At 45.7% G+C, this 27,826-nt stretch overlaps 1 protein-coding gene across 2 annotated transcripts in view; it reads right to left on the bottom strand.

Moving 5' to 3' along the window:
• Positions 1–27,826, bottom strand: part of TGFA (transforming growth factor alpha) — a 102,961-nt gene that overhangs the window by 12,154 nt on the left and 62,981 nt on the right. Inside the window, exon 3 of one of the 2 annotated variants that reach the window (XM_065891122.1) lies at positions 6,354–6,474. In XM_065891122.1, coding sequence (XP_065747194.1) covers positions 6,354–6,474 — 121 coding nt within the window. The remainder of the gene's footprint in view (positions 1–6,353; positions 6,475–27,826) is intronic. The other variant, XM_065891123.1, reaches the window with a different exon arrangement.

Genomic DNA, 27,826 nt, shown 5'->3' with positions numbered 1-27,826 from the left:
CCCGCGTAATGCCTGTGTGATCTTGAGCCAGTTACTCAACCTCTCTGTGGCACTCATTCTGCGTCCTTAAAACATGATAGTAATAAAACTTACCTCATAGAGTTATGAGCATTAAATGAGTTAACATCTTGTGAAGTGCCTGACACAAAGGAAGGGCTGTACGAGTGCCAAAAATGTAAATAAAAGAATGGGAGCATTTTCAAGGCTCTTGAGAGACACTGTCTTCATAAACAATGGTGTACTCTCTGGCAGGAGGCTAGTGCTCTGATTTGTAGCCACGCCTTTTGGCACAGGCTTCGAGATAAAGTTTTTAATATGGGGGCCAAGAACCAAGGTGACCAAGGGCCAGGGACCATGGTTTTAGAAAAACGTTTATACCAACTTGCCTTTAACATGGAGAAAATCCATAGGGCTGGGGTGGGAGTGGGGACATGACTCGCAGGACACCTGTACTGGGTTTACCCATTTTTGGCTTCAAGAACTGGATTTACCAAGTCCTAGAACCTCTCTGCTTGGGGCGCTCGGGAGGAGTGGGCTGGAGGGAGTAGGGGCTTCCTCATTGTACAGTTCCATGGTCTACCCAACTTTCGCTGCTTCTTCAGCAGGACTTGGATCCTTCAGCTGTGGTGATGGTAACAACGTGCTGTTCACAATGGTGATCGTGCTGTTCTTATGCTCTGCTAGGAACTGGGCTTCAATAGTCTCTCGTGTGCTAATAGAACTTTCCGTGATGATTCGACAGATGAATGGATAAAGATGTGGTACGTGTATACAATGGGATACTACTCAGCCATAAAAAAGAACAAAAGAAGCCATTTGCAGCAACATGGATGCAGCTAGAGATTATCACACCAAGTGAAGTTAGAAAGAAAAGGTGATATCATATGATATCACTTATATGTGGAATCTAAAATATGGCACGAAGGAACCTATCTATGAAACAGAAACAGACTCACCGACATAGAGAACAGACTTGTCTATTGCCAAGGGGGAGGGGGAGTGGGGGACAGACGGATTGGGAGTTTGGGGTTAGTAGATGCAAACTATCACATATAGAATAAACAACAATAAACAAAGGATGTATATATATGTATAACTGAGTCACCTTGCTGTACAGCAGAAATTAACACAACACTGTAAACCAACTATACTTCAATAAAAAAATAAATTTAAGAAGAACTTTCTGCGATGATGGAAATAGTGTCTGTATGTGTGCTGTCTAATACAGTGGCCACTAGCTGCCTAGAGGTACTGAGTACTTGAAATGTGGCTAGTGAGACTGAAAAAAAATTTTATTGGAGTAGAGTTGATTTACAATGATGTGTTAGTTTCAGGTGTACAGCAAAGTGAATCAGTTATACATATACATATATCCACTCTTTTTTCAGATTCTTCTCCCATATAGGCCATTACAGACTATTGAGTAGAGTTCCCTGTGCTATACAACAGGTTCTTATTAGTTATCTATTTTACATATCGAGTACTGCGTATATGTCAATCCCAATCTACCAATTTATCCCTCTCCCCCGTATCCCCTGGTAACCATAAATTTGTTTCCTACATCCGTGGCTCTACTTCTGTGAAAAACTAAATTTTAATCAATTAAATCAATTAAATAGCCACACATGGCTAGTGGCTCCTGTCTTGGACAGCCAAAGCTCTGCATGCATTATGGTCACTGGGTCCTCATTACAATCCTGAGAAGTACTAATCTCTCCATTTTATACACAAAGAAACTGAGGCTTAACGGTGCTAAGTCACTCAGATCTGTCTGATGTCCAAATCCATGCCTTTAACTGCTGCGTTATCCTGCCTGGTGTGTGACCCTCAGTACCTGCTTCCGCTGGGGGTAGAGAGAGGGCGTGCACTTTCTCCAGCCCTGTGGGTGGGTGATGTCTTAACGTCTTAGCCCTACACCCCACCACCTGCTGGTTATTGAGATGACAGTAGATCTACATAAAGTGGCTCACACACCAACAAGAAAACCACTCCCAATCCTGATGTCTCGGGAGGCGTGTTCTTGGTCACACAGGCAGTCTGCTTGCACACTGAAGGCGGTCACCCCTCTCTGGGTGTTTGACTCTGTTCAGATCCCACTGGAATGTACTGTGGCCAGAGCCAGGTGGAATGTTTTCCTTGGCTGACAGCAATGTGCTTTCACACTTTGCTGTGGGAAAGTCAGGGAGTTCAGTCACCGAGGGGCAGTTTTTGGATAGGTGAGACACTTCGATGAGTTGTCACTGGCTGCCAACACTGGGACCCTGAAAACCTGTCACCCGGGTGGCTTCCTTCAACTGTTTTCCTTTGTTTGAAGGTTTCTGCAGGCAGCAGACCAACGGTTTGCAGAATCTGCCTCAGGGAAAAAAACGGTGTTTGAGTCCTAACCTTGCATTTCTATGGTTTTACTTACTACCTTTGGAAATTCTTTCCCTATTTGTTTTCTGAAGTGGTTGGCTCTCAGAAGGGATTTTTTAAAGGGAGACCAAAGATACAATCTAGGGTTCATCTGAAGCATAAATGTTTCAGGATAATGTTCACTACCTTTGGTGATTTCTGACTAGTTATTTGCTGTAACTTTTTTTCCTTATCTCATATTTTAGTGTGAGATGTCATTTTAGTTCTCTGGAAACCTAAGGACTATTGTTCTTATGGAAAACAAAGCTTAAGAATGACAGTATTTTAGAAAGAGCTCCCTCTTACCGGACTATAGTCTTGGGTCCCTGTGGGTTTTCCTGTAAGGCCATGACTGACACGGCCTTAACGTCAAGGTATGTCAGTTTTATTGACAAGGATGAGTGTGTCAGCTCCCTAAAGCTGGGGTAGTTCTAAGAGCGGGGACAGCAGGTTTTGCTTTCTCTGCGTGGACTCACAGTTTTTGGTCTGGTGGGAATTAATGAATTAGAACATTCTTCTACGTACTGTAAATACAAAAAGGTATAAGGTGTGGTCCTGCCCTCACTGAGCTTACAAGCTCATGTGGCGGCAGAAGTGAGCAAAGCAGGCTGGCGTGAGTGGAACAGAGCGGGCAACAGGAATGACTGGGGACCGACTTTGGCTTCAGTGTTGGGGACCAGCAGGAAGAGGTGGAAACTGGGGAACTGGGGGGGCGGCGGGCAGGCTGTGTTCCAGAGAAGCTGGGCGTCTGCCTGGAGATGTAAAACCTGACTTCCAAAATGTGGACAGCTAATTACAACCACCAAAGAACAAGGCAGACTCATCTACCGCAGTATGAAACACGTCTGTGGGCTGAATACCACCCCTGGGCCGCCAAGATCCAGTGGGGAAACTGAGGTAAAGAGGCGGTAAAGGTTCATGTGGCCACGCCTCCCAGCAGACGGTCAGCTTTCCCACACTGCAGCAGGGTCTCCGCTGATTCTGTAGACCCTGCCCTCGGCCCACAGGAAGGATTCATTGAGAGTCTGTGCTGAGGGTAACGAGTGTAGGAATGACCCTGACCTTCCTCTGGAGGAAGGTTTACTTGCAGGTGCCATCACCTTTCCTGGAAATAAGAGCTATTTGAGGGGAACTCTGTGAGGCTGAGACAGAGTGCCCTCAGGGGCAACAGCTGAGAACATGGGTTTCGGGGTTGGAATTGATGGGACCGAACCCCGGCTCCACCATTTATGGGCTCTGGGGCTCTGGGCAAGTCGCCTAACTTCTCTGAGCCTCAGTTTTCTCATTCATACAATAAGGGCAAGAATCTCTACTTGAGAGGGAAGCTGGGAGAATGGGAGGACTCCATGAGTCACTGTATGTGGAGTGCTGAGAGCCGGCCCGGCACACAGTTACAGCTTTTACAGAGAGCTTACTACTATTATTAACAGTAATAGTTATAGGGTGAGTGGGGAGAGAGACAGCCGGTCTTCCTGACCACCAGCACGTAACGGTGTGTAAGTGTGATGGACGGTGATCTCCCCGAGCCACGAGCGGGGCTTGGGATCTGGACTGAACAGAACAAGGGAGCCACCACTCCCTGCTCTCAGAAGGCTTTCGCCAGCCGAAGGGGGCTCGGCCACAGGTAAGGTTACCTGCTGACCCAGGCTCAAGGCTGCCAGCTCTCAGAGTTTACAACAGTCCCTGATCTGGTGGAAAAACTGAACTTCTGACACACTTTTGATCAGAACTCCCCCCCTCTCTCTCCCATCGCACAGCCCGGGGCAGCCTGAGGTCCCGGCACCCGGCACCGCTGGAGGGGAGAGGGCCTTCCGCCTGCTGCACTGGTAGGCTTCCTGAGATCTAGGCCAAGAGGCCACCCTTCCTTCAGGGCCAGTGTTTTTCCATAATGACCAGGCTACGATCAAAAATAATCCCATCAGCCTCCCAGAGGCTCCTATGTGTATTTTAATAAGAATCATCATCATGAATGACGACGACTATTGTCATCATCTGCTTTGTATTTAGGGGTGGGGAGGGCTCTTGGCGCTGCAGACGTGGCCTGGGGGCCTCACCCAGGCCTCCCAGGAGGAAGGTGGCCAGCGTGCCTCTCCAGGCTTCAGAGGCACCCCGAGGGGCCTGCCCAGGCTCACACTGCTGCACCTCAGGAAGAGGAAAGCCCTACCCACCACCACTTATTGTGGCAGGCTTTCCCGGTCCCCAGTCTCTCCTGGGCTACTCATCCAATACCCTTAAGCATCATGGTTAAGAATGCAGTTTTAGGAGCCAGACGGGCTGGGTCTGAATGTGAGCTCTGCTACGTGATCTGGGCACAGCTTCTCTGTGCCCACCTCACGGGATCGTTCTGAGGATTACATGAATTAACACATGGATCATGCTTAGAACGATGCCTGGAATGAAGCAAAGCCCAATAAATGCTGGCTTTTATTAACATTTAGTATTATTTACTGGTATTATTAGTTTGGATCATATGAAATTGCTGATTTTAACCGTTTTTGACCTATAAAAATGGCAACTTCATAGACATGGGTGGTTCTTAATGGGGGTGGAGGGCAATTCTTCCTCTGCCCCCAACCCCACCACCCCCATCCTGGGGGACATTTGGCAATGTCTGGAGACATTTTTGATTGTCACGACTGTTGGGGGGAGGTGGTGCTCCTGGAACCTAGTGGGTAGAGGCCAGGGTTGCTAACACCCTCCAGAGCACAGGTGAGCTCTCACAGCAAGGGGTTACCCAGCCCCAAAAGTCAACAGTGCCAAGGCTGACTATAGGGCCACCTAACAGTACTCCACCACGCACAGATTTACTTCCCTAAAACACCCCTTGCCACGAGTGGCACGGCTCCCACTGCCTAGAGAATAAAGGCTCACTTCCAACAGCCTCTGGCTTCCAATTCATCTCCAATCTTGTCTCCTCCCTACTGTGGCCTCACTGACTGTAACGGCAGGTCGCCCAACACTCCAGGCCTGGAGCAACCTCTCTGCTCTCCACACCAGCCAAATCCCGACACCTGCTCCGGGAAGCTTTCCTTATGGGCCTTTCTTGCCCAGTCGGGCTGACCGTGGCAATCACTGGTGGCTCCTAACTAATGTGACTCCTGGGTCCCATTCCTGGAGATTCTGATTCAGGGGATTGGGGTGGGGCTCAGCTATGTTTTCAGAAGCAGCCCCCGGGGGCTCATGCTCAGCCTTCGGTGGCAAATGCCACGCCCTGGGCTGCATCTTTATTTCCAAGTTGCTTTGTTCTGTTACCACTCATGTACACCAACCCTCTGTGTGCACTTCTGGCTTATTTTATTAGCTGGATGAGGGCGGAGACCTCGTCTTAAGAGACTCCAGCTATTCAAAGGGATCCAAACAAGTGCCTTGCCCTCCAGAAATTCTAAGTAGTGAATTAAACTTGAACCAAAATTAGGAGTTTGGGATTAACAGATATGCACTACCATATAAAAAATAAACAACAAGGTCCTACTGTAGAGCACAGGGAACTATATTCACTATCTGGTAATAACCTATAATGGAAAAGAATCTGAAAAAGAATATAGTCTTCATATAAAAAATATATATAGGAATAACTGAATCGCTTTGCTGTACACCTGAAACTGGCACAACACTGTAAATCAGCTATACTTCAATTAAAAAAAAAAAGAAAAAAAACGTGAATCCAGGAATTTTCAGACTTTGTTGAACCCAGGAGTCACCTGAGGTGCTTGTTAAAAATGCAGATTCCCAGGCTCTAAACTCTAGGAGTTCTGCCTCAGTGGCTCTGGGCCAGGGCTCTGGAACCTGGATTGTTAACCAACTGGGTTTGAAGCAGGTGTCCCTTAGCCCGCTGTTCTGATTCTCTAACACGTCGGCTCCAAGGCTCTCAGGGGCCTCTGGCATGGCTTCTGGAGGGAAGTGCTCTTTTAATGAGTTGCTGGCACGTCTGCAGCCCCAGAACCCCAGGGGACACTTACACACATGCTGGCTTGTCCTCCTGCACCAAAAACCTGCAGGTTCCATGGAAGCAGAACTGACTGTGGGAAGCAGGGCAGTCATTAAAATGGGACACCACAGCTGCGGCCACGGGTGGGTCTGCTGGGGAGAGAAAAGACATTCGGCTCAGATCCAAGGCATATCAAGACATCCCACGGGTCCACCCCACCGGAGAGGGAGCCTGGATGGCTGGGGTTTCTGGTCTCTACCAGTACCTCCTCTTCAGCTCTAACTTTCTAACAGCCAGCACAGGACCAGAGATGCCTGCATTGTGAGCCTTCCAGTGGGGCTTTACTTATTTACTTAACTTTGTAGAAAACAAAACAATCTTTCCAAAAGACTCAGTGTAATTCAGAGACACCAGAGCAATTTTACTTTTAAAGCCTATTCCCCAAGAATGACCTAATTTTACTTTTGCAAGGTGACAGTGATGACTTTTTAAAAGACAGCCTTCATAAAAATCTGTTTTAAAGGTAGGAAACCGAAGAAAGGCACAAAAGAGTACTCTAAAGCCATTAAATTGAGAAGGATTTACATGAACATGGTGGTAGGGCCTCTCTGGGGTGGTAGGAATAGGCGTGATCACGCCATGAAGATGACTTAATGCATAGAAGTCTACCCAGGAGCGGCACAGGCAGTACTGGGAAAGCCTTGATGCGGAGGGAGAGGCAGCAGAGTTGGGTCCACTCGGAGCCCTGGCACCTGTAACTCTCAAGGGTTTGGGGCATCACCAAACCTCTCAGGCCAGCTGGAAGCACGGTAAGGAACCACACATGACCTAATGGCCAGCCCAAAGGGTATCACTTTGGATTTATTTTATTAGACTCCAATAGCCTTGTTTTGTCCAAATAACACTTGAGACATAGTAGACAGCGATTTCAAGATGGCATGATAGATGTTTCTGTTGCATCTTTCAGGGGGCCCTCTTATATTTTGTGTTTTGGGCATTTGAGGAGTGGGCCTTTCTCAAGTATTTTGGGGGGAAAAAAATATGTGTTTGGACTTCTTGCTCTTTGAGTGAATTAAGTCCCAATTTCATATTGTGGGATTTTTGACCACCACGAAATAGTAAACTTATGTTGCTGTCTCTCTATTGCTTCCAGAAGAATCATAATTTTGAAAACCTTGTAATTCCAGTGGAAAAAGCAGAGGCTAAAAATATAGCAGAGTCCGCGATGCAGAAGGCGAGAGGGCACTCAGAGGCAGCAGGGGCCTCTAGGACATGGGTTCCGACTGCCTTGGCTGATAACTGCTACCTGTGAGTCCCAGGCCCAGGTGGCCGATGCGTGACTTGGCCACTTGCTGACAGCAGACACTGGGATGGTAAGTTGAAGCTGGAAGGGTCTGCTGTAGTTCACATAACTGGTGTCTCTGTGCTGGCTAAACTCGTCAAGGGGCAAATATGGAGAGATGAAGTGGCTGGAGATTAGTGGGTCTAATTTGATTCAGACATTAAAAAAGGCTTTTGATAAGCTCTACAAAAGGCCATTTAGACAACCACCTCCAAGGGGCTAGTGGGAGTCCCTTGTCAGGGCTTAGAGCCGGGCTTCTTAAAATGTGGGCTATGGACCAGTAGCTTCACACCCCTGAGAACCTATCAGAAGGCCAAGTTCATGGACCCCACCCCACACTATGGAATTAGAGTCCTTGGGGTGGGACCCAGTAATCCGTGTGACAAACTCTCCAGGTGGTTTTTTTAGAAGTTGGGTTTACTGAGGTAGAATTGATATACAGTACCATTTGCCCTACAGGTGATTCTGATGTGCACTAATGTTTGAGAGACAGGCTTGTATCAGAGGAAACAAAGGATAGAGACAAAAAGGCCTCTCAGAGAAGTAAAATGACAGGGATCCTGAAAGGGATCCTTGTTGGAACTGATCATCTTCCAGCTCTTCAAACTCCTGTGTGATACTAAAGCCTGGAATCTGCTGAGGTTCTCTGTGGTCAAGTGTCAGGTCAATAGAAATACATTAAAAGGAAAACTCAGGATCTGTCTTTGGGAACCCTACTCTCCAGAGCTGACAGGGGAGGGGTAGACTCAATGCCACGATCTCGTTTAACCTGTATTTATGGCTATTTGGCCTCATCTCATAAATGACTTGAGGAGGCTTTATAAAAATAAATAAAAGGAGAATAAATAAATAATAAAAAGGAGACGCAAATGGGAAAGACGTGTGTGTGTGTGGTGTGTGTGTGTGTGTGTGTGAGAGAGAGAGAGAAACACAGAGAGGGAGGGACGGAGGGAGAATTGGGTGGGGGGAGGAGGCAGAGGAGGAGACACACAGACAGGAAGGGAAAGAGGGAAGGAGGGAGAGACAGAGATGGAGAGAAAGGGCCAGAGAAGGGGAGTGAAGGACAGAGCAGAGCAAAGGAATATAAGGGCAGGGGTTGAAAAGAGCAAAGAGCTCAGGTATCAGGTTACATATGAAGACACACGTCAGACAGTCACGCGCATGTGCTGAAGCTCCTTGTCCCCTAGCCACCTAAGCAAGGGTGTTCACAGTCCATTAAGTAGAAATGCACCTATTTTGCATTTGCAGGACAGACTCAGCTTTGCCCAAGTCTAAGGTCAGAGAGCAACTTCTCTTCTGCAGCTGCTTTTGAAAGGGACTTCACGTGTCATGGCGGACGACATCCTCCATGAAGACAACAGAGAGGCATCTGCCAATGTAAACCGTCTGTCGTTCAACAGCTCACTAAGAGCCGAAGAGCCCAGGCAATGAGGAAACTCCCTGCCCTGGTCACAGTGATGGCAGCCAATGCCTGCTGGATTTGCTCCCTGCAGTCAGAGACCAGGGTAAGGAGGGGAGTCTGATGCTTAGAGCTTGGGGTCCCACTCCTCCACAGTCCCACCGTTCCTACTCAAGCCCAGGTGCTGAGGGGACCAAGGGAGCTTGATGCTAGTCAATGATCATGATTACTAAAAAACACCTTTTTCCTGATTACAAAAGTGATACATCACTGTGGACACCTTTTGTAAATGCCAGTGTAGAATAAAAAAACATCTTAGGGAATAAAACCCACCTTCAATCCACCACTTAGGGAGAACTATGTAACCACACGCTGCCTGTGTGCCTGCACGCACGCACGCACTCATGTAAACTTCCTGTTTCTATTCCGTTACACAAGCTTGTCCTCCTAATATAATCCCAAACATCTTAAAAGTGAGCATTTAGTTCAAGACTGCATTGGGAGCCATCGTGATCCGTAACCCCGAGCGCGGTTCATCGTGTATAGTGAGGGCGGGTTCTGTTTGCTCTGGGGGGATGTGGTTTGCACTGGGGAAGTGGACGGGAGGAGGGAACCAAATACAGTCCGCAGGTGGGCCACATCCTGGCCCTCTGCGCTTGCTGCAACCTCAGCGGGAGGTGTAGGCTCCTGTGCCTGGAGGTGCTGGGCAAGCCTCATGGGCTGAGGTGCTAAAAGCCCTGCACAGAGTGTGACAGGTCAAGGGGAGGAACTGCTCTTGTTTTAGGGCTGTTTTTTTAAAATTTTTTTTTGCGGTACGCGGGCCTCTCACTGTTGTGGCCTCTCCCGTTGCGGAGCACAGGCTCCGGACGCGCAGGCTCAGCGGCCATGGCTCACGGGCCCAGCCGCTCTGTGGCATGTGGGATCTTCCCGGACCGGGGCACGAACCCGTGTCCCCTGCATCGGCAGGCGGACTCTCAACCACTGCGCCATCAGGGAATTCCTGTCTTAGGGCTTTTAAAGGTGTTTGCCTCAGACACCACTAGAATCATCAATGAAAACCCCAACACGCTGAGCTCACACAGACAAGACCGGTCCTACTGATGTTCCCAGAAGCTTCAGGGGTGCTCTGGAGGAGAGGGACTCTGGGGGAGGCTGGGAGGGGAGAAGACAGTCACCACTTTCTGAGTGTGGGTTACGTGCCAGGTGCTGGCCTTACGTCCAGGCAGGGCAGGCGGTCATAACAAGTGGAGGATTTGCTAGTAACTTAAATAACAATGAGCTTTATAAGGAAATGCCCCAACTTCCAGCATTTTCCCAGAGAATGAGTCTCGAAGCCTGTCTCTGTCTCTCTCCTTTCCTCCTCCTCTCCCTCTCCCTATTCTTCCTTTACCCTCCTCTACTTTCTTCCCCTTCTAATTTTTCTTTCTCTTCTTTCTGAAAACTCAAGGAAATATCAAAGTGAAGGAAGGAGAGGTCTAGACACTTAAAATGGAAAAAACCCACCTCATTTAGAAAAGGAAGGTAGTAAAGGCCAACAGGGAAACTCCAAGGGGGGGCAGGGTGGAAGTCCAGGCAAGGGAGGATAGGGCTGCCCCTTCCCCTGGGCTCGGGACCCTGCCCTCCTCTCCTCCAGGCACCAGGTCTGATTAGCACGCAGGCTGACTGTAAAATCAAATGCTCTGGTTTGAGGAACAGACATACCAAGCCCATCTGCAGCGGGAGTTTCAAAGCTGCTCAGTTCCTGTTGCTCTGAAATTTATGAGAGGCCTCTCCGGCTTGTTAACCAAATGCATGTCTCGCAGACACCACTGTTCTCCTGAGAAGCTGTGAAAGCTTTGCCCAGAGACCACAGACCCACTCACAGGGCCTGTAGCCCCCACCCCACTCACAGGAAGAGGGTCTGGAATAGCAATTGAGGGGCACGGAAGCCACAGATTCGATTCACAGCAGGGGTCTCTCCAGTTCAGAAGGGCTGGGAGGCAGCCATCTGGACAGCGCCTTCTGACAGCCCTGCTCCCCTGGGAGCAGCGCCCACACCGCTGAGGTGATCACCCCCTTTAAAAGCTGCCCTAATTGGACTTTCTGCTGGGCTGGTCGCTGGGAGCGGATACCTCACTCTCTTCTCCAGGTGTTAGAAGTTGCGAACACATTTGCCTGTTGCAAAGCTTACATCATTTATAGCCGTTTCATTACTTCCTCAAATATCATCGCTAACTTTCTGACAATTTACGAGTGACACCTGGCTTTTTAGTAGGAACTTTCAGCCAGGTTTTTGACCTGGGATGAAGTATTTTCTTTTCAGATGCTATAGTGGGAAAGCCAACTAATGCTTCTGGAATGTCTAAGAGAAAAGGCAGTAGATGAATTTAACGAAGATGGGAACTGGTTAGCAGCCCCGGTGAAGCTAGGGGAGCATATGGACCTGAGTGCATCTGAGACCCACACGCTGATGCTCCCAGGGCCAGGCTAGAGTCACAAAGTCGTCTAGGCTCAGTTCTGGGATGGAGAAGGCTCACTTTAGGCTGTCAGTGGGCCCAGTTTACAGGGATGGAACTCTAGGCTTACATGAGGCAATGCATGAACCTGCAAAATTAGCCAGCGTGTGAAGGAAAGGCTAGTACAGACGCTTCACACCTGGGTGGCGCAAGTGCTAAGCCAGGGCTTAGAGAAATGGATGGTACAGAGCACAGTCACCTCTCCAGACAGAGACTGGCAGGCAGGGACCCTGGTCTCCCTGAGCATTGGGGGAGTGAGAAAAAGAACTATTAGAAGTTTTATAAATGATCCCAAGGAGGAAGAGCATTGCCAGTATCAAGCACGGCAACACTGCTGACCTTTACCACAGAGAGGAACATCCCACAGAGGAAGACAATTAATAAGGGCATTTCCTGAGGCTGTGTGAGGAGGCAGATGAACGAGGGGGCAATTTCAAGCGAGCAGTGGAAGTCAGCAGAGTACAGAAGAGTAAGCCCAGCTACATTCACAGAAGTAGGAAAACACATGTTATTCTTAAGGCCTACTGGCCAATCAAGGGGAATTCGATTTTGCTGTATTTGGGATGTGTGGGGCAGTGGTATGACATAAATATAATCACTCAACTCATTCACTATTAAAACTAAGGACAGTGGATACTTTAAAAATAGTAGATATAAAGCAATTTGAAAGCAGTTTGGCTTCACAGTACCATCATTTATTATTTTTTTTTTTTTTCAGTACACGGGCCTCTCACTCTTGTGGCCTCTCCCATTGTGGAGCACAGGCTCCGGACGTGCAGGCTCAGCGGCCATGGCTCACGGGCCCAGCCGCTCCGCGGCATGTGGGAGCTTCCTGGACCGGGGCATGAACCTGTGTCCCCTGCATTGGCAGGCGGACTCTCAACCACTGCGCCACCAGGGAAGCCCCACAATACCATCATTTAAGAGGGAGCGGTCATTTGTTTTAGTTAAGTGATGAGAGAAAAATAAGTAGCCCTGCAATTCCTCTTGCCATTCCATGGATGGGGGGAGTGTAGCACTATTGTTTTTACTACCATCCCCCACCCCAAGATGCTCAATTTCCTGAGAGTAAACCTTATACTTAAAAGATATCTATTTTTCCTATTACATGATCTCTGACTACAGATTTACTACTTTTTAAGCAATCTTTTCCAACACCGGCTACTTTTGACCCTATTTGATCTTCACATTCTCCCTGGTCTTAAACTGACTTTGGACCCTACCCATACCTTCATCCCCACTTAAGAACACGGATACCATTTTATCTCCTAAAACCTCAAACCACCCTGTGGGGTAAGCATTACTATTCTCTGTTTTTCAGATGAGAACAGGAAACTAAAGATTAGATAAACTTGCCAGTGGACACGTAGCTAGAAAGTACTAGAGTTGGGATTTTATCTCAGGTCTCTCTGATTCTAAGAGAGTAAAGAGCTGTAGAAAATTAGGACACTATTCAAGTCCCAGAAGACAAATGCTGGGAAGGCACATAATCAAAATCTACAAATCATGTGGCAATGAGGAAGGGGAATTCTCAGCTTGTTAGGTAGTTAGGAAACTAGATTACTTTCTAGTAATCAGAAAGGTGCACTTTTAGGAGAGGCAAGAGGAAGTATTACTTTATCTGGGGGAGGAGTGGGGAACTATACATATGGGACTTATTATTCCCACAAGGGAGTAGTAGCTGAAAAAGATGCAAAAGAGATTTCTATCTGTCCACAGATGATGCTTAACCGAGGAGTAGCTGGAAGTAGGGTGGGGGGCTGGTCCATAGGATGGTACTAAGTGGTCTCACAAAGCATGCTCTCCCGAGAGCCCCAATCCCTGGGCTACATGGTGCTCATGCCCTAGAAATCGGGAGCTTCTGGCTTAGAGCATAGCTAAAGTGGACTCTGAATTGCTTTTACAGCTTTAAACAAGATGCTGGGGGAACCTAAGGGAGCATCTGAGCTAATTTAATTCCCTCTGAGCATTTCTCTCTTTGGGTAAAACCCAAGGGGAATCAGACGTGATGGAACCAAATTCAAAGAAAGGTATCGGTGAAGAAGCAGACAACATAGACAACATATTTCCTATTTTCCTACAAAGATACTGTTTTTAATAACACAACACCTGTGTGTGTGTGCGTGTGCGTGTGCGTGTGCGTGTGGTGGGGTGGGTGGAGAGAGAGAGAGAGAGAGAGAGAGAGGAAAACAGACACACATTCAGAGAGAAAGTCACCAGTGGTATTTGACCCCAATGGGGTTCATCCTGCTTGTGCTTATTTCTAAGGCAAAGGCAGAATTTGCATCACTTCTGGTATCCTTTTCTAATCCAAGAGAAGAAGAGAATCACATAGCATGAACATAAAAACAATTTGCTAGGTTCATATCCCACCTAAAGTGGGCTTAGAGATTTTAACTGGGCTTAGAGTTTTTAACCCAGTGTGGATTTTCTGCGGTTGGACTACAATGATGTGAACGATGATGATGACGACCATTATCATGAATAGTAGCTACCATTAACACATTGTCTACTAAATGCAAACATTATGCCCAGCATTTTATACAGAGAATTCTGTTTAATTCTCACAAAAGTCCTGAGAGGTACTCATTATTACCCCAGACTATAGATGAGGAAAGTAAAGCCGGGGGAGGTTAAGGATGTTCAATGTTGCTAAGTTTGCAAATGGCAGAGCTGAAACCAGAACTCATGGCTGGCAGTCTCTAAAGTTCCTGCTCTTCCTAATATGCCCCATTGTCGCTTCAGGGTGTGTGTGTGTGGGGGGGGGGGGGGCGCATGGAGAGAAAGAGAGTGGGGAGAGGGCGAAAGAGAGAAAGAATGAGTTGAGGGTTAAATCTTTATGGGCACTTTCGGCAGTTAAGACAACTCTTTCATTTGAAGAGTAAACAAATCAGGAATTACCATGAAATTCTCAGGGCTGTTTTTAGAATTAAACGAGCTAAAAGTCCCAAGGCAAAATGGTTTTAATTAGCAAAGAGGCTTTAGGAATCGAAAATAAAATCTCAGTGACATCATGTGAAGTATGGGCTAAAACCAGACTCTGGGCGTACTCATCTAAAGATGCTCAGCAAACAGATTTCAACTTGGCCTCTTACCTGCGTCCAGCTTTCACCAGTAATACCACCTCCTCCCCCAAAGCGCATGAGGAAGGGAGAGGCTTGTGTGAGATGCCCCGAGTAGCCCCCAAACTGCATATTAAGTCCGTGAAGGATTAAAATGAGATGGAAATAGAAGGGAAATGCACCACACGTGGAAGATTCCCGCCCCCGCCCGCAACCCAGCTCTTCCTTCTTCTCCTCAGGACCCTGCTCTCCAGCCCCTGGCTGCTCCTTCTCTCTCTACCTTGGCCTTAGTGATTTAAGCAAAAAAAACAATTAAGAAAATTGCCAGTAGTGATTTTGCTTTGAAGACTGAAAGTCAAACCTCCCCTCTCTCTTACAATTTAATAATTTGATTTCCAAGAGACAGATCATCTCTTTCTTTCACATCATCAAACCAGAAAGCCCCTTATTCTAATTACATCCTCTTGGGTGTCAACCAGCATTTTGAAAATACTTCATTTCAAATTTCCACTTACAAAGCAAACAAGGATATCTTCGTTTGGCTCTCATCAGCCAGCTTTGAATCAAAATGTGAATGGCTCTGGGAACTAGAGCTGAGTCCTGCTGGACGGGGAATTCTCTTTTGGCTTTGTTGGAAGAACAGCCCCGTTGGAGCCTGGGGCCACCTAGGTTTGCAGTCTCTGTGTGTCTCTGTTCTCCTCTTTATTAATATCAAAATTGTTAGGTAAAGTGGTTGGCAGGAAACCCTCAATCCACCCTTAGGAAAAAATGCTTTCCTCCTGTTGAGTCTTTGAACCATAATCCCTTCAAACCCTCCACACTGAGTACATGTAAATACTACTAGGACAACTGTTTCTCTAGAACACTCTATGCCCTCAGAACTTTTTGACAGATGCCTTGTTCATTTACAGTCTGCAGATGCGGTCTGGGACACTCCTCATTTTAAAGTGAGGAAATGGAGGCATCCGGAGATAAATTTTAGGCAAAGCTCAACAGCCTTAAAAACATAGATGTGATTTTTGCGGCTGGGACTTTGTCCCCTGACAAATTCGTGGCTCTTGCTTTTCAACCTGTCAGTTATACTGATGCCTTTTGGTTGACCTTAGATAAAAGCCCTTTAATTAAGATTATATTCCAAAAGGAAAACACCGAGACGTTGAGAGGGTGGTGGGATTATGGGCAATCATTTTCTCTTTCATAATTTTCCCAATTTTATAAGATGAACATTTAGAGTTTGAAAATAAACATTATTTAAAATTAAAACTGGACAACGTTAAAAAGATAAAGTTTACACCATTTTTATTTTTCATTGTTTTACTCACAGATAAAACTGTAGTTTTATAGAAACTGGCCTTTATGAATCTAGATTTGAATCTGCATAACATAAATCACGTTACTGCCTTGTGTTTTATCATTAAAGGGGCCATAAGGAGGAGGGATACACAAAATAAATGTTTAGAGAAGATAGAGGATGCTAAGATGAGAGATGTTTAGTAAAAGCTGCCCTCAGGCTTGGCCTCTAGGTGCAGAAACCTCACACGCTCCCACTATAAACAACAATGAACCCCAGAAAGAACATGGCCTGTGTGATCCACTCCACTTCCAACTCCTATACTCATGTCTTTGTTTGTTTTGTTTTGTTTTTTAATTGAAAGAGGACATTTGGGAAACCATTCTATGAAGGAGGCAGGGAATGAGAAGAAGTAAAAAATCTGGGGCAGAAACTCCCATGAGCTCCTCTAAACCTCTCTTACTTTCCCTCCTGGACACACAGACTACATTTCCCAGACTCCCTTGCAGGTAAGTGTGACCATGTTACCAGGTTATGGCCAATGGATGTGAGCATAAGTTATATGCACCACTTTGGTCCATATAAACCTCTCCAGTGAGATCTCCCTTCTTCTTTCCCTAGCTGCTGGCTAAATGGAGAGAACTCCTCCAAAGGCATGGAGGAGGGAGGAGACACAAGATGGAAGGAGCCTGGGTCCTTGGATAACTGCAAGGAAAGAAGTCTGTAAGGCCAGGAACACCTGCACAGACTTTGAAATATGCAGGAAATAAACAGCAGTCAGGGCTTGTCTATTACAGCAGGGAGTGTTACTCAAGTGCTAAGTCTGAACAGTGTTTGGGGGTTAGTGAATTTCTGATGAGGGAGAAATCCTCTTAATAAATCATTTCCTTTTCTCCTCTTCTCCCATAGTCCCTTCTGGGAAACTCACCCAAAATACCAACATGTCTTACACTTAGAATCTCAAGTCCATTTGACCCTTACTGGAAGCCTCCAGTTTGAAACCCTTGCTCCTCAGCTTATGGTATGTCCTGTCCACTCTCTGGTCAGGTCAACCCTCACAAACCTCTACAGGGTTGGTAATAATCTTTTGTGGGCCAGGAGTGACTTGTCCTTGCTCAATGTTTATGTGACCAGCATTTGTAACTGAGCAAAGGCTACCTCTTCAAGTGTAAGTCTGAGAACACAACAAAATATAAAGCACTGTGGCCACAACTGAGAGCAGGCAGGGTCCAGCTGTCTTGTTTGAAATGACACAGCTGATGTGAGTTTACTAGATCATCAAAACTCTCTAGACAAAAAATTCACCAAGGCAGGATAGCAACATGTCTACCACATCTTCAGTCTTCCTGATATAGAAGGTGGTGCCCTATAATTTCTCCAAATTGCCACATCTTGTATCTCACCAGTTACAAAATCTTAAATCATCTGCCTCAGAGTATCTTGATAATATCTCATCAATATCACTGGGGGCTTTCCATCCAGGCTTCAGTTTTACTGGTGGTGTGTTACATATAAAACAACTTTTTATAACAGCCCCAGAAAGAGTTTTATAATTCGTTACTTAAAAAGTAATACATTTTCATTGTAGAAATTTTAGAAAATAGAAAAATCCTAAGAAAATTACTTGCCATTGCTGAGAAATAACCACTGCTTTCACAGAACATTTTATAAATGCTTATGATTTCTAGTTGTTTTCCCTTTTTTGTTGTTGTCCTTTGCATAAGGGACTATATTTCTTTGACTTCTTTTCCCTTGTAATGATTTAGATATATCTATTTATGGTTATCTTTAAATTTAAAATATTTAACTTATTTTCTCTAATTATCAATATTAAGAATGAAAGGGCTTCCCTGGTGGTGCAGTGGTTGAGAGTCCACCTGCTGATGCAGGGGACACGGGTTCGTGCCCCAGTCCGGGAAGATCCCACATGCCGCGGAGCGGCTGGGCCCATGAGCCATGGCCGCTGAGCCTGCGCGTCCGGAGCCTGTGCTCCGCAATGGGAGAGGCCACAACAGTGAGAGGCCCGTGTACCAAACACACACCAAAAAAAAAAGAATGGAATTGGATGTTCCATTAGATATGGAATTCAGTGTACTTTTACTTCCTCCTTCCTCTTGTCCCCAGTTACCAGTTACTACAGCCTGATTTCATATCCCTTTTGCACTTATTTCTATATGTAACTTTTATTTTACTAATTAATTTTTTTTTTTTTTTTTTTTTTTTTTTTCGGTACGCGGGCCTCTCACTGCTGTGGCCTCTCCCGCCGCGGAGCACAGGCTCCAGACGCACAGGCTCAGCGGCCATGGCTCACGGGCCCAGCCGCTCCGCGGCATGTGGGATCCTCCCGGACCGGGGCACGAACCCGCGTCCCCTGCATCGGCAGGCGGACTCTCAACCACTGCGCCACCAGGGAAGCCCACTAATTAATTTTGACACTTGTACTAAATATAACTAAATCAACAACAGTTACTTGGACACACATCATCACTGTTTCTTCTACACCATATCTTTCCCATTTTTGGGGCTTTTAACCTTGATACAGCTGCTATCTAGCTGTGTAGGATCTTTGGACATTTTTCCAGGAAGGGCATGTGAGGGGTATGTCTACATCATGAACTATTATGTGTCTGAGAATATCCTTCTATGTTCTCGTCCACATTCATGGCTTTGCATGTGAATGACATCTTGGGTCACAATCTGTAGACCCCGTAAGGCCTCCTACCACTGACTTGTGGCTGGTAGTTGACGAGAAGCCCAAGGTTAGCTTTACTGTGTTCTCTTGTAAGAAACCTGTTTTTTGTTTTCACCTGGATGCTTATGAGATTTTTTTCTTTGCAATGAAAACCTGTCAAGTCACGTTGGAAGTTAATGCTTTCAATCTTAAGGACACATCTTTTTCAGCTTCAGAAAGTTCTCTTGAATTACTTCATCGATGACTGCGTCAACCTTAGTCTGCTTTCTTCTTTTGCAATTATTATTATCTGTATATTGGACCACTTAATTCTGTTTTTCAGATTTTTCTCCTCTGTATTTTTATCTTTGTGTCCTTTTGAGCTCTAAGAGATATTTCCCAGGTCATTAAAAAAAAATCACTGATTTGACGTACTGTTACATCTAATCTGTTACTCATTGGTCCATTATGAATTCAAAATTAGGTGCCATCTTTTTCATGTCCTTGCAGTTGTTTTTTTACTAATAGCTCCCTGATGTGGTTTCATAGATGCAATGTCAGCTTCAGTCTCAAAGACACGAATTAGAGATAATTCAACATCTTCTCCCATTTCTTAGAAGTAGAGACAGTCATTGAAATTCCTCACAAATATTCTTCTCATATAATATTGGGTTGGCCAAAAAGTTCATTCTGGTTTTTCTGTAACATCTTACAGAAAACCCCGAACTAACTTTTTGGCCAACCCAATAGATCTTTCATGTGGCCAGTAATTTCTTGCATCATCATCTTTACAGACAAAGATCTAATTTGTAGAGTATGATGGAGAGTTAAGATAGGTTCCAAGATAGGTTCCGTCAGAGACCGTGTGGCCCTGTTCAATATTTTTGGCCCAGATAAAGACAGAAAGGGAAATGTTTAAATATTGGCTTTAAATATCTGAGGAATCTGTTGGGTAGAAGCAGGAGACAGAGCAAGTACAGCAAAGGGTTTTATCTCTGGGACAGAAGCGTTTTCTTTTCTTCCCTTGTTTGCGAGGCACCCATGCCATGCCAGGAGTAAGAGCTGACAGAGTTCATCATTCAGTGTGGCCCTGACTGGTGTCCTTTCTTGAGGTGTAGACAGGATCCAGATGGACCTTCCCTAACCCTACTGCCACATGGCCAGCTCTCACCTACATACCCTGGCCTTCCAAGGTGTGATTCTGCTGCTGACAATCCCCTCACCTCCTGGAGGGGTGGATGCTGTTCTGGGGGGGGGGGGGATGGGTCCCATCTGAACATTCACTGGCAGAAATTCTTCAGAGCCTCTAGTACTGATACAAGTTTAGAAATAGTTTCATGTTCCACTGATCACTCATTTCAATGAGCAGCCACGGGCAGATGGGAGAAAGGAGGAGTGAAAGTGGTAGGCTCACGTCTCCCTTCATTTTCCTATAGACATTTTCTACATTATGGGTGACCAGTGTAACACTCCTTCACCACCCCCCACCAACGCCCTTAAGTTTCTCCAGGAACTGCATTCTCAGTTCTCCCTATGGAATCCCCAGTGAAGTGTCAGCAAGTACCTTTGCATGCTCAGAGTGGACTGGTTTCCCCCTGGTAGATGTCTGAGCCTTACCTGGCCAGTATGCCCCAGAACTGCATACTCAACCCTCTCTCCAAGGTCTGCTGGGATTCCCAAAGAGAAAACTCAGTGCCAGTGTTCCTGTCCCTTCCATGATCTAAAGGCTTTGTCTCATAAAAAGTTGGGAATTCCTGGTTTTAACTCCACAGGCTAGATGTAAACCAACCACATCAGAACTCTGTTCTTAAAAGGAACAATGTAAGGGGATTCCAGAAACACCAAGGTCATTTTACCTCTTAATAGCTTCTCCAAGCCACACTGGTTCAGAAACAAATATCTTATATTTTGATGAAACACTTCTTTTCTATCGAAATTAAAATAAAAAAGAGAAAAAAGCCCTATAGGGTCCCATCTCCCCAGATTCCTCCCTAACCAAGGAATGAAATATTACAGAGATGGAGGTGCTCAAATCTAACTTTCTAGCTAGCCCAGAGACCATCCCTCCATATGGTGTCCCTGAGGGGCGCACCCCACCTGTGCTTGACTTTTTTTTTTGTTTGTTTGTTTTTTTGTTTTTGCGGTATGCGGGCCTCTCACTGTTGTGGCCTCTCCCGTTGCAGAGCACAGACTCCGGATGTGCAGGCTCAGCGGCCATGGCTCACGGGTCCAGCCGTTCCGTGGCATGTGGGATCTTCCCGGACCGGGGCACGAACCCGTGTCTCCTGCATCGGCAGGCGGACTCTCAACCACTGCGCCACCAGGGAAGCCCGATCAGCCACCTTTTTAACTCACGTTTCTCCATTTTGTACTACTGAATACTTTGATTTGGTCCTGTGCCTTGCTGAAATCAAACTGCGTTACCTTGATAACATTGTCCTAGCTGCATTTTCCTCATCAATCTATAACACTGAAAAGGAAATAAAGTTAGTCTGCTGTAACTCATTTTTGATGGATTCATTCAGAGGCCCAAGAATTCATTCTCTATCCTCTGTAATAGTTAGATCTGGAGTTTTTCTGAGAGTATCATCAAGTTTTCTCATCTATAGTCTAAAGAATCTTAAGGTGTTTACTTATTTAAAGTCAGAAACATCTTTGTCTTTTTTCTTTCACTGAGCAATTTTTACATTTCCTACTACTTCTTAAAAATTCCCAACAGGGATGGAAAGATTTTTGCTACACGAGTCCTCAGTATACGGAAGTGTAGTTCATCTGTACCCCTGAAAATAAATTCATTTATGGCCTTAGGTGGTCTTACTAGGATCCTCATTTGCCTTTCTATTTCTTATTTGCTATGTTTTATCTTCTGTAGTTAAAATTTTAGCCAGTAGTAGTCTTTTCTTGGTTCTGCACTAACCTCATTCCAGCTGCCCCAAGGAACGGACATATTTCTTCCTTCTTTACCTGTCTGTTCCCAAGAATAGGGTTAGAAAGTCATTTTCTTGTGTGGCCAATAGCCATGTGGGCAAGCCTCTGTTTCTCATGTCCTTCAGTTTTCCTGACATTCTCGTGAACACCTGCCAGTGCCCAGAGTAACACCTGGCACCCAGAAGTCACCAACGTGCTTGTTCACTTAACAAAGTGTCATTCAGTACTGTTCTTTGCATCTCTTGGGGCATGTCTTTCTTTTGATCTTCTCTGCACCACTTATTAAATGGTACCGCAGAGACCTCCCTCTGCAGATGCACTCGGGTCTTCTTCAAATGTTTACTCTTCGTCTTTATCATGCACCCTCTGACTATAAACTCGGAACCATTATGAGCCTTCCAACCTCCCCAGGCCATATTCCTTTTTAGAATCCTACTCATGGGATCACATTTGGTTTTCCTCTGAATTTTTGGAGACTGCTTTTCTGAAGTTGAACTATGCCTAGTGTTTCCTTCTTTCCTGTTAGAAACTTTCAAATGACACAGAGACACACCAGCCTGTTATCCCTTCTGGTCAAGGCTGCATTCAAAGAAGCAGGTGTCCCTGTCTTCTCTACTTTCTGAGTGATACGACAGCCAACAGGTGTGTAAAGAAATTTTCAGCTGTTCAATTTGTGGCACATTGAGACTTCCAGAAAATGTACCAATCTGACATTTGCTGTTAAACCACATTCTATCCTTACGACTACTTTGTAATCAGGATCCATGCAGTGTTAATTACTTGGATAAACCATCTACCCATAGAACTGACCCATGATGATATTACTTTTGGTATTCCCTTTTTTAATTTTTTTTGCGGTATGCGGGCCTCTCACTGTTGTGGCCTCTCCCGCTGCGGAGCACAGGCTCCGGACGCGCAGGCTCAGTGGCCATGGCTCACGGGCCCAGCCGCTCCGCGGCATGTGGGATCTTCCCGGACCGGGGCACGAACCCGTGTCCCCTGCATCGGCAGGCGGACTCTCAACCACTGCGCCACCAGGGAAGCCCGGTATTCCCTTTTTTTAACCTTGAATTAAACATCCATGTCTCTGTTGAGCTCATGCTCAACAATTTAGGGCTGCGTGGCAAATATTTCTCCACTTCCAAACAGCACCCAGATTTTATTTTGGGGAATTACTTTTTCCACCATGGGTTTATACTGGTTTATGGCCACAGTCAGACACCTACCGTCCCTCACAGAATTTGAATCTTGAGAAGACACAGAGATGATGAGGGTGGAGTTCATGCATTACAACGGCAGTGTGTTGAACACAGTTCTGTCCTGAGATGCCTGGCTCCCTGGAGGCGCCTTGGTTACTGTTCATTTCCAAGCATGATTCTCTAGCTTTCTTGCAGATTTTGTGGGCTGTCAACAGCCTTCCAACAAGGTTGCTTTTGTTTAAGGTAGCCAGAATTGGTTGCTGCAAGCAAAAAACCCTAGTTGATATACTCCAGGACAAGGCATATTCTCCAATCACTTATTCCAATGACGTTCTTCCCACCAAGTCTCCAATGCCCACAGCATCATGGCATCACCCATTCAATTCACTAGGCTCATCCATTTATTTGTTTTGCAGAAACAGTTCCCTAACAAGCCCACGTGGCATAAACCGGATTAGAATTTCAAGTTGAATTTATTCGTTGCCCCCAAAGGTAGCTCTGAGACTACAGTTACCGGAAGTTTTGAGTATTGTTGATAGTAATGCTGTGTTCTGCATTATTCTTGTTCTTTGCTAAGCTCTCCCCCCCTAAATTGTTATAACTTCATCGCCTCCTTTAATGTTTTGAGAAATTTAAAAATAAATTCAATATTGTAACTGAGAATTAAGAATCAGCTCAAAGGGGCTTAGTGCTGCTTAATTTTCAAACTACACTTGCCACCCTCTCCGCAGCATCTGGCTTTATATTTTTATTGGAATCTTTATCTTTCTCACCCCCAAATTTCTGTTTAAGGACATACTGATTAGCTGGGGGGGCTCTTTTGCCAAACACGTGCTTACTTCCCTGTTTACACGTGCTATAGTCCATCTCTTGATGAAATCTTTATAGGCCATGGTCATATATATATATATATATATATATATATATATACACATATACACACACACACACACACACACACGTATATATGAGAAAGACCAGATACCTATTAATTAGCTACACCAGGATCGACAGTGTACCCTTCAACAGGATGTAACGATTCACAACTGTGTTGCTTCCTCCTGGAATTGAGGACTCTTAGGGTCTTCTGCTCTTCAGGTGGTATCACGGTGATGCTATTTGAAAGGCAAAAGCTCACATAACTAGTCTCTTAATTAACCTGTCCTGAATATATTTTTCCTAGCCTTCCAAGTCAGAAGTCATTGCTTTCTACTACCCACTGGAGTGTAGCTGTCCTGCATGTACCACTCGCGAGACGCTTTTTGTGAATGGGGAAGGTCTATATTTGCCTCCGGGCAACGCAGCAGAAATGTCCTCTGTAGACCCAGACAGTGAAACCACGAACACTCTGATCTATTGCTTCTTATGGGAAGGAGGGCCTGGGGAACAGGGCAGGGTATTTTACCTCCTTTGATCCTGGTTTGGGCACCTCTAGGGTGCACTCCTCCTAGTGGTACCAGGCCCCGACCACAAGCCACTTATATAGTCTCTCAAAGACAGCTGAGCAAATCCCACCCAGATTCTTACAACTACACCTCCTGCCTTTCTTTTGTCTTCCTTGTTTTAATAACTTTTGAAATTTCCAAAAGCAACATATGTTCAAGGCAGAAAACTTGAGAGAATAGAAAAGCACAAAGAAAGAAAAAAAAAACTAAGTCACTTGCAAGCCCACCACTTACAGATAACCACTGCTGGCCCATCACTCAGGGATCACCAGTATAAGCACTTTGGAGTGTAACCTTTGTCTTTATTCTGTGCCCCCACTCTGTCCCCAACAGGAATAAAATGAAGCTATCATGAACATTTCCCCAACTCAGTAACATTATAGTACAAGGTAATCTTCAATAGCTGAAGTCTTCCACTGATACACATTTTCTTTAACCAATCTCCTCTTGTTGGACACTGTGATAGCTTCCCAATAACTCACTATTGTAAATAATACAGAACTGAATACCCTTCTACACAGACCTTTGTTCAAGCACATTTTTGATTATTTTCCTGGGAGCAGAATTGGTGTGACAAAGGAATGCTCATTTCTAAGACTTCTGAGGCATATTGTCAATCTGCATTCCAGGACCTTTGTAACAATTTATGCTCCAGTGAGGAGATGAACGCGCCTATCCCTCCCAACACTGGATATTACCTTCCCTTTCCCTCCTTGCCAATTTCATGGAGGCTTATGGAAACCTCTCATATAAATTTGCATTTTCTTGATTACATATGATGTTGAATGTTTTTTTCATATTATTATTAGCATTTGTGTTTCAGCTTTGGTGAATTAGCTGCTTATATCTTTTGTCCATTTTTGTACTGATATGTTCTTTCCTGTTTATTTGTAAGAGCTCCTTAAAATGATAGGAATGATAACTTGGTATCCTGTTATATACACATATATATATATATATGTATAGACAATAATCTGTGGTTTGCGTCTTCATTTTGCTTGTGCAGAAATCACCTCAGTGTTATGATTAGAGGCCTTCCCTTCCTTAAGATTATGCAAATATTTACCTACATTTCCTTCTACTATTTCATCATCTACACTTAACTCCAAACAATCTATCATTTATTTTACATTTATTTATAGTGTGTACTTTATTGTTTTCTAAACAGCCAACCAATTTTCCCAACACCATTTATTGAATAGCTCCTCATTTCCCTATTGATTTGAAATGTTATCTCTATCATAACAATACTTATTGTTTGGTCTTTCTGTTTAGTTCCACTGAGATTCTATTTCTATATCAGTACCAAACCACTTTATTTACTGTAATTCTGTAATATGGTTTCATACCTGGCAGTACAAATGTATTGTTCTCCCTTGCCCCCATGACACATTATTAAAAAAAAAACCTGTTAGATATTCTCATCTGTTTATTTTTTCCAGTTAAACTTTAGAATCATTGTCAAGTTCCCTCCCTGATACCCAAATATTTTGAAGACTGACGTTAGAAAGTAACTTAGAGATAACTGGATAATATGACATTTTCCTAGTCACAAACATGCTATGCTTTTCCATTTATTCAAATCTCCTTTGTGTGTCTTGCAGTCTAGTTCTATGGAACTCTGCACACAACAACCATCGCTGCTGTGTAATGTCTTTGGCTTGGTGTGAACCGTCCCTGATAGGATCTGCAAAGGCCTCCAGCCTCGCTGGCCTGCTGTAGCCCTGTGTGCAGGAAGCTGCTAGGGTGCGCCAAGGCTGGAAGGATGGCATCATGAAACACTGAGGTGGCAGCCTGGGTCCTAGTGGTGGCTTGGACACCCACTCTTCATGACTTTGGCCAAGTCACTCCCTTCCCTGGGTCTCAGTTTATTCCTCTGTAAAATCGGTTCCCAAGGTTACCTTCATGTTAAAATTCTGATTCTATCAAAAGTGAGATGGTGGATGAGAGAGCCCTTTGAGGAGGATGGAGTCTCACAGAAATGAAAAGGTAATGTCTGTTAATAATGGTATGCTTAGATGCTGAAGGAGTAAAGGAAGAAAAGGTGATTATTTAAATGCAGCTAGTTTGGTCTGAGGAAGCTTGCTGGAGAAAGTGAGCTTGAATGTGGGATCTTCAGAAGGGCAGAGCAAATATGTGCAATCAGTCCCCTGATGCGGAACACATGTGCAGAGGGGCAGAGGCAAGAGGCAGGCGAGCGGGTGGGGGAGGCACATTCGATCTGCTCGGGTGGGTCTGGGGAGCGAAACCACAGTGGCCAGAATTTGAGCAAGTTTTCATACGTCTGTTTCTTTTAGCTCAGTCTTGGGTGGCCGTTCTACAGAATTCACCCACTCTCTACATAGAGGGGCCTAGTCCAGAAAGTCCAGCCTGGTCCTGAGACTTCCTTGGTCCAAAGATGGTCAAAGAATCCAGGTAAATTAAGTTAGGGGTCTTGGCCTTGAATCAGACCTTTCCAGGCATTGAGAGGGCGTGGGGAACACAGAGCGAGATGATCTATCCCGGCTTGGGGGACAGGACGGGGCCTGGAGACCGTTTGTGGGGTCCCCAGACGGGGAGGCGTGGGCAGGAGCTGCCCCTCCAGTCCACACCCAGGCCCCAGAGCGAGGCTCAGACAGGCCGTGCCCCCAGAACTCTGCCAGGGCACCCACGTCCTGGTGCTCGGCACCGCCGGCCTCTCTGGGCAGGTGAGCTGCTGAAGAGGCGGGCGTTGGAATGCTGCTTCGAGGCACCCTGGCATCGCTCAACCTGGTGTTTCACACACCCATTCCTTAACCTCATTCTCAACCCATTTCATTCCTTTTCCCACGCAGTGTTTACCGAGGTCTCTCATCCCGACCAGACGAAGCACGAGACCAACGTTCCCGGGGCACGTTCCCTCAACCAGGCGAGCCGCCAGAGCACAGAACATAGGTCGCCACCCTAACGACTGCGACACCCAGCCACCCACTCAGGGGTGACAGACCCCAATCTCCACCTCGGGGGTGATTCATGTTCTCAAGGACAAACCGTCAAGTGAGGTCTGAGAAGGAGGGGTTTTTCCTTTGGGGTTTGCAAATAAAAATTTTAAAAACCTCATAGGAAAAGGAAAATGAACTCTGGTGGCTTTGCTGTTTGTTTACACAGCAGGGGACAGCAGTCAGGGGACACGCGGGAACCTGAGCAGCATATTATCATCACTGTGTCTGCCACGTGGCATCTAGCCGTAAGTTCTATTCTGTAGTCTAGGACCTCACTGCTCAGTGTGGTCGGTCCGTAGCCCAGCAGCACTGACACCACCCAGGGGCTTGTCAGAATGCAGAGTGTCAGGCCCCACCCCAGAGCTGCCGAATCAAAATCTGCATTTTAACCAGACCTCCCCGTCCCCCACAGAGGGTTGTGTACACGCTGCAGTTTGCTAAGTGCTGCTTTGGTCCAGCACTTCTCAATCTTGGCCACACATTGGAACCACCTTGCAAAAGTACCTATGCCTGGGTCCAGCCCCAGAGATGACAACTTAATTGTTCTTGGGTGCAGCTGGGACAATGGGATGTTTTAAAGATTCCCCAAGTGATTCTAATATGCAGTAAAGTTTGGGAACCACTGGTCTAGTATACATAAATATATTAAAAGAAAAAAATTAAGAAATTCCTTCTGGAATTCCTGGACTATAAACAGAACCACAGAAAACTC

Source organism: Phocoena phocoena, chromosome 14 (assembly GCF_963924675.1).
Source record: "Phocoena phocoena chromosome 14, mPhoPho1.1, whole genome shotgun sequence".
Taxonomy (NCBI): Eukaryota; Metazoa; Chordata; class Mammalia; order Artiodactyla; family Phocoenidae; genus Phocoena; species Phocoena phocoena.
Note: the sequence above shows the minus strand (reverse complement) of the source record. Positions and strands in the feature narration are given on the sequence as shown.